General features: G+C 35.0%; 1 protein-coding gene across 2 annotated transcripts in view; it reads left to right on the top strand.

The window, feature by feature from the left end:
• Positions 1–11,343, top strand: part of YTHDF3 (YTH N6-methyladenosine RNA binding protein 3) — a 47,464-nt gene extending 36,121 nt beyond the window's left edge. For both annotated transcript variants that reach the window (XM_044666113.1, XM_044666120.1), the window contains one exon: positions 10,361–11,343. In XM_044666113.1, the coding sequence (XP_044522048.1) occupies positions 10,361–10,384 (24 nt within the window). In that variant the 3' untranslated portion in view covers positions 10,385–11,343. The remainder of the gene's footprint in view (positions 1–10,360) is intronic.
• The last annotated feature ends 802 nt before the right edge of the window (positions 11,344–12,145 follow it).

The following is a 12,145-nucleotide window of genomic DNA, read 5'->3' as shown; positions in this document are numbered from 1 at the left end:
AAAAAATAATAGGGGGAAAATTTCTTAGTGTCATTATCCGTTAATTTTTTAAACATTTGCTATACACTTAGCTTTAAGATGACGATGTTATTAGTACCTTATAACAAATTTGTCAAATAGACATTCCTCATTATTTTCCAGAAAAAGAAATACCAGATAGCTGTTTGATTTTAAAATGAAATTAATCAACATTGTATTCATTTTTTTTTCAAAAACCCTTATTTTCCATCATAGAATCAATACTATGTATTGGTTCCAAGGCAGAAAAGTAGTGAGGGCTAGGCATTGAGGGTTAATATAGCTAAGCAGAGGACAGATTCTAAGCCAGGACCTCTCATCTCTTAGCCCGATTCTCAATTTACTGAGCTACCTAGTTGCCCCCAACATTGTATTCATCTTTTTAAAAACAAAGTCATTCAAGCTTAAAGCTTGCTGAAAGATAGTACTTTGTCTCTCTATCAGTTAGGTTGTTGTGAGGTGTAATGGTGAACCCCTGGGTTCGGGAAGGATACTTTTGGCAAGAATGCAAGACTCCGAAACTTAGCTTAAAAGTAAAAAGAGAGATTTATTAGTAATGTAGAATTTTTGGGCAGCAAGTCAGCATGAGTGGAACAACTCTGGGGGATTGCTCCCAGAATGCCTCAGTTCTAGGATTTTTATATTCTTTACAACAGTGAGGATGTGATGTTGTGTCATGGTATAGATGTGATTCTAGAGTGGTAAACACTCAGGCATTCGGTGGCTGGTCATTTGACCGGGGTCTGCCTGAAGCCCCCTCATAGTTTAGGGAACAGATAGGTGCCTGAGGATGGTATCAAGGTGTAGCCTGGAGGTGCATCTCTATATCCATCTCAATCTTAGGGATGATCAAAGATGATAATAACCTCAGGGTCTTATAGAAGTTATCAGATGTTTTTGGGTTAGGAATCACAAGGACTGAAAGGAGCAAAGGAATTTCCTTGTTTACAGTTTGCCTGGGTTTTGGGGGGTAAAATGCCCGTGCCAAGATAATACTTCAAAAAAATTTGGGCCTGGTTCTGGAATTTGAATTGAAATTTCCTTCAATTCCCTCTGCAGTTTTGTTGCTTAGTCTTAAAAGAATTGCCTAAACTTGTCTTATGGCTACACAGTTATTGTGTACCAGAGATAATAAGACTTGAAATTGGGCTCTGACTTCCAGAGCTGGCTTTCTATCCCTTTTACTAGCCAAGCTCATTTACAGCTTAATTATTTTTTATTAAGCTGTTAACAAATTCAAGTTTACTAAGATAATAGAAAATGCATTCATATTAGGGACTATGGAGTCCAAACTCGGCCATGGTATAATTGTACGATGACTAGAAAGAAACTGTGGCACAAAAAGTTCAAATGCCAGTTTCTTTCTAGTTGTAAAAGGTTCAGATAGAGAAGATTCCCTCCAGTTCTGCTTTTATGAATGATATAAGGAAATCATATGATATCTATGAAGAATATTTTTTAGAACTCTTAGAAATTTTTATTCAATTGTATATTTGCTTTTGTAAGCAATTGTGGATTTTAAACTAGAGATGACTGCTTTATAGGACTACTAGGTGGCTCTTTATTCATTTCCAAGTTTTATAGCTTCGTTTATTTTCATCCCATGTCAACTTTTGGTTATTGAATAAGATAAATACTATTATAAACTGAATATTAAGTTCTGTGCACTCATCTAAAAGCAGATGATAATTAAAATACAAATAAGAGGCAATGCTGGTTTACATTTTATTTTTAATTGTGTGGAAAATTAAAAAAAAGGTTAGTGGTGTGATTACAGTAATTTTGTTAATGTGATAGGATGAAATTTTTTTTGTCAAAAGTATATATATTTTAATTCTAGAAGTAAAAACTATAATGGATGCTTAGGACTCTTAATAACAAATGTTCCTAAAGTGGCAATATCTACTCCCTACCTCTCCCAATTTTAAATACAGAAGAGGTTTCCTAGGATTGATCAGGGATTTATTTCTTATAAAGACTTTAAGGATTAAGGAGGCTGTTAAAGAATGGCTAAGTATAATATAAGAGGGATTCTGGATATAAAAGTAGGAAGAGACCTTAGAGGCCAGGTGTTCAATACCTTTTCTTTCCCCTACTTCACCCCCACCCCCTACCCCAATAGTTTTGCAGATATTAATCTAAGGCCCAGGCCATAGAGGAAAGATCTTAGGATCATTAAAAATTCTAGGATTGGATGAAGTTATTGACAAGTGACATAAGTACTCCTACATAGCAACAGCTCCCTAAATTTTAATAAGAGGTAAGACTTGAGATGCAAGTGCTGATCTGAAATCAAACCTTGTTTTTTTATGGTGTAAAATTGATAGGAAGTAGGAGGGCATTTGTTTGGAATTAGGAAGAGATTTTTTTGCAAGATGAAGGGGAAAGAAAGAGTAAAGAAAAAGGAAGCAGGAATTTACCCAGGGTTGGCCATATTTATTCTTAAATAGGTAGAAACAAATAGAATCTTTAAGCGGAGATATTTTTTTTTATTTTTATTATTTTTTAAACCCTTAACTTCTGTGTATTGACTTATAGGTGGAAGAGTGGTAAGGGTAGGCAATGGGGGTCAAATGACTTGCCCAGGGTCACACAGCTAGGAAGTGTCTGAGGCCGGATTTGAACCCAGGACCTCCAGTCTCTAGGCCTGGCTCTCAATCCACTGAGCTACCCAGCTGCCCCCTTAAGCGGAGATATTTTTAAAATATAGCCACAAATACATGGAACCCTTCTTTAACGCTTTCCGAACTTTTGTCCCCTTTCCCCTAACAACCCTTTTCAATTTTTACAGCTTTATCATTATAGTTAAACTTCAAAATAAAAAATAATACAAACCCACCCAAATCCCCTTTAAAATAACTTAATACTAACAACTTTTTTGGTTTAGCGTTGTGATTTTTATCAATAAAAGGAAATACAAATTGACAGTTCTGTAACTTAGTTTTTAAGAATTTCCTGTGACATTGAGAAGTTGTTGCTTGATCATATTATGTGCCAGAGGCAGTACATGAACTTGGATATGACTGACAGCACGGTCAGTCGTCTTATCAATTATGTCACAGAAACAGCACGGAATTGCAGAAAATGTTTGAACTTAGGGATCAGAAAACCCAAGTTCAGATCCCAGGCTTTTTTTAATTTCTGTGTACTTTTGAGAAAGTCACTTAATCATCTGTTTCCTTCATAAATTGTAAGTGATAGACAACTGTAAATTATTGTACTAAGGTTTTTACTTTTCTAGAGTTATTAATTATGCTCAGAAATAGTTCATGCTCATCTCCCAATATTCATTGTGTCATAAACTTGACCCCAGCTTCTCCAAGGGTATATCATTTGGAAAATTTCACCATGAAGTAAAGGCTTTGAATACGACAGTTTTGTTTGACCAGTTCTTCTGGTGATCAGTTTTCCAGGGGCCAAATAAATCAGGGACACACATTATTATAAAACAAAAATAAAAATTTCATTTGCTGCTGAAGTAAAATGATGACAAATGCTGACACTCTAGAAAGTATTAAAACTTTTAACTTGTGCCAAAAATAAATGTGACATAATTATAATGGTTACTGTGAAAGTTACAAATTTGCCCACTTTATCTGTTCTTCCAAGGTTGTCCTGTATTTAAATTGCTAGTCTATTTAGTTACTTAACATTGCCAAAATGTGTTACTGTGTTTTAGTAACTCATGGAACATTGTCTTCCAGGAACTTGGGCATTTTTTATTTTTCTATGGGGTGAGGCTAATAAATAGACACTTAGATTTACTGAGATAACAGAAAGCTTCTAAGTAACATTTTTTTTTGATGTATACCAAAACTTACTTCCATCATAAAATTTAGGCTATTTCCCTAGAAAACATTGCAATAGCTGAACGTATTGATGGCCACACTTGTAAAACATCCCACAAACTTTAAAATTATAAATTCAAAATATTTTCAGTAGCCTTACTGGAAAATTTAAATAAATAGCCTTCTTAAAAAAGATTTTTATTGATACTTTTGTTTATATATCACCAACCTTCTCCTCTACCCTCCAAGGAAAAAATGTCTCCTTTCTCCCCTCCCCCCATATCCCCATGCACATAATCTCAAATAGTACAATCATGTTTTGAACAGATTTGTCATTTTTTGTTCCCCATCCCCACCATGGTTGCAGTTATAAATTATATGTATATGTATATGTATATGTATATGTATATGTATATGTATATGTATATATCTATCTAAAAAGTGATTTTTGTTGGAGAAAGGTGATTTTTATAGGACACAGGTTGAAGTAGTGAGAATTTATTTTGTCTACCAAGGCTGATCTTGCTTTTTTTTCTTTTGCTATATTAGGAGTACAGAAGTAAAAAAAAAATATCTTTAGGTTTAATTTAGGTACAGTAAGCAGTAAACTTGTTTTTAGGTATATGTTTTCAGCATTGTTTTCTAAACTGACAAAGTATTCTCAAATGTATCTTAAAATTAGGATTCCGCAACTGTCAGTTAACACAAGAAATTTAAATTATTATGTTATGTAGCCAGTTAATCTTTGTCTAGGCAATAAAAGAAAGATGCACCATCCTGGGTTGTTTGTTTGTTTTTTTGTCCAGTTCTCATACTGTTTTTCATTTGGAATGAATTTAGAATTGTATGTAAGCTGAGCTGCTTTAGGGCTAGAACTATTTTTTTTCTTTGTTTTTGTAGCCCCAGGGTCTTAAACACTGCTTAAACTATATAGTAGATACCTAAGTTCTTTTTTGATTGAGCTACAGTGCAAGATGAAGAAAATTTTTCATGTGCAGAAGACACTTCAATAACAAATATTTATTGATTAAAGCTGAAATTTTTTGTCATTGGTACTGCAGAAAAAAACTTACAGATGTTTAAATAACTTCCCCCATTAAGCAGGCTTAGCTCAAATAGATTTCTTAGTAAGAAATTGAGTTGTAGATGTCCTTAGACTCTTTTCATATAACTTTTTGGGGGAAAAAGTTATATGAACATATTCCCCCAAAAAGTTATATGAACATATTTTATACTATATAATTGGAAGACTAGTAATGACTGTTCTGTGGTTTTTATCCATATTGCTAGAAACAACCAAAATTTATTATAGAATCACACACTTAAATTCACTACCACTACTCTTGTGCAGTCCCTCATCACCTCATGCTTGGAATCATGTAATAGCTTGTTGGTGGGTCTGGCAGCTTCAAGTCTGTTCCACCAAAGTGGTTTTCCTAGTACAGGTTCAGCCACGTCACCCCCTTCTCAAATAAACTCCCTATCATGTGCAGGGTCAAAAACAAATCCCATTTGGCATTCTATGCCCTTTATAACCTAGCCTCTTACCTTCCCAGTCTTCTTACACCCTTATTTTATTCTCCACCATTTATTCTTTGATCCAGTGAAATGGGTCCCCTTGCTGTTCCACAAACTAGATTGGGCATTTTCTTTGCCTGACCTGGAATGAAGATCTCAACCTCTTAGCTTCCTGGATTTCCCAGCTAAAAATCTTATCTTCTATTAATTTTACTGCTTTCCCTGTGATGTGTATCATGTGTACCTATTTATAAATTGTCTCCCCCTACCATAAGAATGTAAGTCTCATATCCAGCGCTTTGCACGTCTGGAACAAAGAAAATGTTTAATAAATGATAATTGCATTAAGCTGCTAGCCCATGTAATTTAAGATTTGGTTTTGTTTGAGAAGAGGGAAATCAATAAAAGTACCCAGAAAAAGGATTGATTCATGATGATGAACCAACCAACTAGTCCTTAAAGGGTAGATGATATCATTAACACAATAACATTAGCAATTAATCCCTAAAGAATAATTTGGTTTATAAGTTGCTGTAATTGTCTCACTGATCCTCATAACAACCCTTTGAAGAATAGGTATGACAGGTGTCAGAATTTTGATAAATATAGGGGAAAGTCTCAAGCTAAGAATGAACATATCACATCAACAAGACAGAGTTGAAACAGTCTGAAGGAAGCAAAATGAATGCACACACTGGGCAGCAGTAGAAAATAAGGCATTGTCCTTTGAAGAGTAGGATGATGGAAAGCCCTGAAAGTGAGATGGAAGAAGAGTTTCCATTTGGGGGCTCAGATTTCTCATGTTATTACCAAAATAAAAACACCAGGATTTCTTTATTCATCTTTTAACTCACATATCATTTATTACATTAAGTACGCTATCCTAATTCTTATAGTCATCTATAAAATGTTGTTATTCCAAATGCAACAGCCTAACAAAACATCAATATTGAATTTCTCTGCCAAATCAGTCTGATACTGGGACTTAAATATTCTTTAGTCAATTCAGATTTTCTGCCAAGGGAGAGTGCAGTCTGTTTCACTTTGAAATTTATTATGAGCAGTGATATTATTAAGCTTAGGGTGGGGGTTTTCTACAAAGCATGAGATCAATTAGCATTTGAATGAAAAGTACAGGAGAATTCAACAGCTGGGTAATGATAACTGCTAGCTATAGACCACATGGCAAACAGATTCTTCACTATATGCAAAATGAATTTGTTACATATATTAACAAAACTGATTATAAGCACAATCATCACTACACAGCCTGTAAACTGCCTTGAATTCAGCAGGTCTATGACAGCAAAAGCCTTTTGAATAAGCCCAGGATTCCTTCCACTATACTTAAGTTTTTCTGGCTTCCCATTTTATGGGAAGCCAGTATGGATGCCCATTTTATTTCTATTTATTTGTAACAGAAAAAATGCTGTTATGAATAGTTTGGTATATATTGCACTTCTGTTTTTCTCTTTGATCTCTGACTTAGGCCTACTGACAATTGCTGAGTATATATGGATATTTTTTTTACCTTTTTTTCATAATTTCAAATTGATATACAGAATGGTTGAATGAATTCCTAGAACCAACAATAATATATATTAGTATATCTGTCTTATCAGTCTCTCCAATTTGACTTTTTCTGGTTTTCTTTTGGTTACTTCTGTTAATTTATGAAATATAAGATAAATTCTCAATGTTGATTCATTTTACATTTCTTTTTATTTTAAAACATTTCATGGTGCTTTTGTTTTTGTTTTTTCAGTTTAGAGGGTTTTTTGTTTTTTTTTAATCGTTACTTTGTCTTATAATTAATACTAAATATCAGTTCCAGGGCAGAAAGAGCTGTGAAGGCTAGATCCATGGTGGTGAACCTATGGCGCATGTGCCAAAGTGGGGCACTTAGAGTCCTCTCTGTAGACAGGCGTGTCATTGCCCCAGTCACCCCAACACAGAGTTTGTTACTAGAAAGCTAGAGGGAGGCGGGGCCTGGCTGCTTCTCTTCCCCCCTCTCTCCATGGGCACCTAAGGACATTTTTCACTTCATCTACCCCTCTAAAAGGTTCACTATCACTGGACTATACAATTGGGTTTATGTCACTTTGCCCAGGATCACACAGTCAGGAAGTGTCAGAGGCTAGATTTGAACTAGAGCCTCTTATCTCCATGCCTGGCTCTCAATCATTTGATCCACCTAGCTGCCCCTTAGAATTCTTTTTAAAACTTCAAATCTTTGATCATTTCTGAGTTTATTGCACAATGATTTTTGTTATATATTTCCTACCAACCAATCAAGAATCTTCACATACACATTTCTAATGGAAAAGTCTCTCTTTATTCCTCCCCCCCATTTATTTATTTATTTGTGTTTTTTTGTTTGTTTGTTTGTTTTTAGAACCCTTAACTTCTGTGTATTGGCTCCTAGGTGGAAGAGTGGTAAGGGTGGGCAATGGGGGTCAAGTGACTTGCCCAGGGTCACACAGCTGGGAAGTGTCTGTGGCTGGCTTTGAACCTAGAACCTCCCTTCTCTAGGTCTGACTCTCAATCCACTGAGCTACCCAGCTGCCCCTTTTTCACTAATTTTTTTTTTTTTAGTATTTTTTTTTTAAACCCTTGTACTTCGGTGTATTGTCTCATAGGTGGAAGATTGGTAAGGGTGGGCAATAGAGGTCAAGTGACTTGCCCAGGGTCACACAGCTGGGAAGTGGCTGAGGCTGGGTTTGAACCTAGGACCTCCTGTCTCTAGGCCTGACTCTCACTCCACTGAGCTACCCAGCTGCCCCTTTTTCACTAATTTTTAAAGGACGCCAAAATCTCATTCACTTTGGCTTTCACTTCTGGCAAACTGATTCCTTATCTTTGCAGTGTATTATATCTAGAAAAATTTTCAGTCAGTCAGTAAGCATCAGGGACTTTTTAGTTATCTGCCACTGTGCTAAATGCTATGATTATAAAGAAAGGCAAAAACAGCCCCTCTCCTGAGGTAGTTCACATTTCCAGTGAAGGAGATCTATAGAGTATAGGGAGTTTCAGGGTAAAACATTAACCAGTAATGAAGTGGCAGGAAAGGCCTCCTGCAGAGGTAGGTGACTTTGATCATGAAAGAAGCGAGTTAATAATGATAACAACTAGCATGTCTATATAGCCTCTTAAGATTTACAGAACACTTTACAAATATTATTACATTTGACTCTTTCAAACACTGGAGGTCAGAGGCAGCTGGTGGCATGGTGTATGTATAGTGTTGGGCCTGGAATCGGGTGGACTCAATTCAAATATGACTTCAGATACTTCCTAGCTATGTGATCCTGGAGATGTTAATCTTCTGTCACATCTTCCTCAACTCTAAAATGGGGTTAGTAATTGTACTTACCTCACAGAGTCATTGTGAAAATCAAATGAGATAATATTTGTAAAAAGTTCTTAGCACAGTGCCTGGCACATAGGTACTATATAAATACTTATTCCCTCCCCCTTTCTGTAGGTGCTCTTATTAATCTTATTTGAACAGATGAGGAAAGGGAAGCTGACAGGCAATTTAAACAACTACTGCTAGAGTCACACAGCTAGTAGTGTCTTAAGGCCACATTTGAATTTAGGTCTTCCCAACTCCAGATCTGTAGCACTCAGTCTACTGTGCCATCTAGCTGCTTGGTTAAGAGACAGGTGAAGAAGAGTACTTTAGGTATGGTAAAAATTAGTACAGAGACTGCATTTACAATGCGATATGGGAGGAGCAGCAGACAGGTGATTGTAATGATGTTAAGGAAGCTTACAAATGACATATTCTCCTTCTCCTCCCTGCCCCTTGCACCTGGGCCTTTTAACATAACCCAATGGTTTCTCCTCATGGTAGAGGTTTCTTGCTTGAAGTGCTGGGAGGACCTTGTTTATAACATGTTTATTACAGGATCCCAAGGAAGAACAGGATATAGTGAAATTCCCTACCACGTTGCCTTTCTACTTGTTTTATTCACCCCTTGCCCATTTTATTGGTTTCTCTAAAAATACATATTTGTTGTTTAAATGATTGAAATTTTCTTTGGAGCCCGTTTTATATCTTTATTATTTTTTTCTCACAGTGCACTGAATACAGAAACAAATCTCCATTACGAAATGCAAATATAATGGTGGCATATTTTCTGTTCACTAATTACTTTAATTGTTATTCAAAGAACTTTGTTACAAGATAATTTTATATTATTTTTTCCTTTATGAACACCTCCTTCATCTCTCCCTCCCCCCCCCCCCAAGTATATTTTTGTTCTTAAAAGTACATTAGCAAAACAGTGCTTTGTAAGCATTTAGTTTTTTAGGAACTATATTATAAATGTAACATTAAAGGCTTTGATGATTTTTGATTTTGTTTTTTATAGGATTTGTGAATTTATCATTGTTGGGAGATCCTAGATGAGAGAACTTTCTCTCTAATATTGCAGATCAGTACCTTTTCTACAATTTAGTCTTAGAGGGTTACTTGAGACTCACTTTAAGTGACTTGTTCACACAAATACATCGCATGAGTGATGAGATCACACAAATAATCAGGGCTGGACTTGAACCTACCTTTTTTTTTCTAATTCCAAATTTGGTTATCTATACTATTTTTTTAAAAGTTTTTATTGATGTTTTTGGGTATAGTTATCAAACTTTTAAAAATCAGTAGTCTCTTGTTATCAGTATCTATTCTTTTAGTTAAACAGATGCACTTAAATATTATTGCATGGCAATTATATCTTTGGGATTTGGTTATATGTTTGTTTTTTAATCCAGAGAATTGGTTCCAAGGCTGAAGAGTGATAAGGGCTAGGCAATTGGGGTTAAGTGACTTGCCTAGGTTCACACAGCTAGAAAGTGTCTGAAGCCACATTTGAACCCAGGACATCCCATCTTCAGGTCTGGCTCTTGATCCACTGAATTACCTAGCTGCCCCAGTTTTAATGTGTTAATTACTGAATTGGGAAAAAATAACAGTTACTACACATACTGAAATGGAAAGCATTTATTATAACTTGATTTTGTGTTTTTCTTTTCAGGAGAGAAATAGAAACAAACAATAACTGTGGAGATGCCCGCTAGAATTACAACACTAATGATGTAGACTCTGGAAATGCCTCCTTTGTCTAAGAAGACGTTATTAAAGCTTTTTTTTTTCTGCTTACGGTGACATCTTTGAACACTTTAACACAAAATTGACTCTTCTTGTATTGGTTCTCATCAGCGCATCTGCCCTTATACTCTCTCACCAAACACACTTGAGAACTGTTAACTTCGTCAAGCACTTTCTGTCCTGAAGCTTTTACCAGTATCTGCTGTCTTTTGTAATTATGCATCCTAGCTAAGGCACAGGAGACTGAATGAATGCAAGGATTCATTAACTCTTTGAATTTGTTAAATACTAACAACCATTAGAAGTGGTTCAATGATGTAAGATTCACACTGCTTCAACTTTTTCTTTGTCGTAGTTTTTTAATTGTCAATTTTTAGCTACTTGACAGATTAAAAGCAAAATCATGCCATATTTAGTCCTGGAGTAAAACTCAAGTCTAAATGTTCATGTGAAAATTATTGTAGTAAACTTTCAATATGGCAAAGCAACTTTAAGCTATATTTTAGCCAAACGAAATATAATCTGAAATTATATTAGAATGATATTTCCCTTGTCTCAAATTGTTTGGTGTAACAGAATATTGATATGCAGCTTGGTGGATGTCACCAATTAATGCACATTCTTCTTCCTCTTCCCTTTTCCTTCCCCCAACTTAAAACATGTATACTGAAAAATGTGCATTTGTCTGAGGAATTATTTTGTTTGCTACCACTTGATGAATCTCAAAAGTTTTGAGTAAATGTACCTCAGTCTAATCAGACTTTTTATGACCTTTCTAACTACATTTAAAATAATCCTTAATTCTTATTTCTGGGTCTTTGCGAGCCTGACAGATTGCTATCATGAAGTAAAAAATTTACTCCTAGATGATTCACTAGCTAAATAAACATAGTTCTTGTTTAGCAAGCATATACCGTTTCTCACCTTTTTTCCTCCAGCTTTTGCAATGTCCTAGCATCCTCAAAATACTTTGAAATATGGCCTTGATCCATGAATTAAATCAGTATCTAAGTGAATGTGTTGATGTTTTATTGATCAGAGCTATATAAGTGGGGAATATAGCATATCTGGGTATTCTTGTAGTTATCTTTTTTTTTTTAACATCTTACCTTTTCTATAATTTTAGCTACATATCAGCATTAATTTTATATCTTCAAAGAAATTGATTTAAACAATTTAAAACATCAAGCATCTGTATTAATTTGACTGCATAACATGATGATAATGGACATATACTGGCACCAGAGATTACTGTCCTAAAAGAAGAAAACTGTGTAGAAAGAAAATATTGTTAAGGCTGACAATAGCAATACAGTAGATCTGAATACCTTGATGTTTCTCATTACTCCACATATGTTTACATCATGTTTGGAAAGTTTTTATTTACTGTGATCCAAAGTGATCACTTCAATTCTGAACCTTAATGATAAATATAACATTGGTTTCTCTTAGGCTTTCATTTAAATATTTTTATGTTGCACAGTTCTCCTTCCTGTGCAAATACTGTATCCAAGTGAAATGATACAGTACTTGCAAGTAACTCTAGTTATTTCACAGCTACTTAGTAGTCAGTCTAGTTATTTCAGTGTGTTGAGAACATTCAAATCTCAGTAGCATATAACAAAAAAAAAAAATCACTTTTCTTAAAGGGAAATTGCACCTATTTTATCCATTTTAAGTGTTTAAAAAAGTAAGCCATGAAACCTTTTCT

Source organism: Gracilinanus agilis, chromosome 1 (genome assembly GCF_016433145.1).
Source record: "Gracilinanus agilis isolate LMUSP501 chromosome 1, AgileGrace, whole genome shotgun sequence".
NCBI classification, from domain to species: Eukaryota; Metazoa; Chordata; class Mammalia; order Didelphimorphia; family Didelphidae; genus Gracilinanus; species Gracilinanus agilis.
The sequence above is the reverse complement of the archived record's forward strand: the minus strand, read 5'-3'. Positions and strand labels throughout refer to the sequence as shown.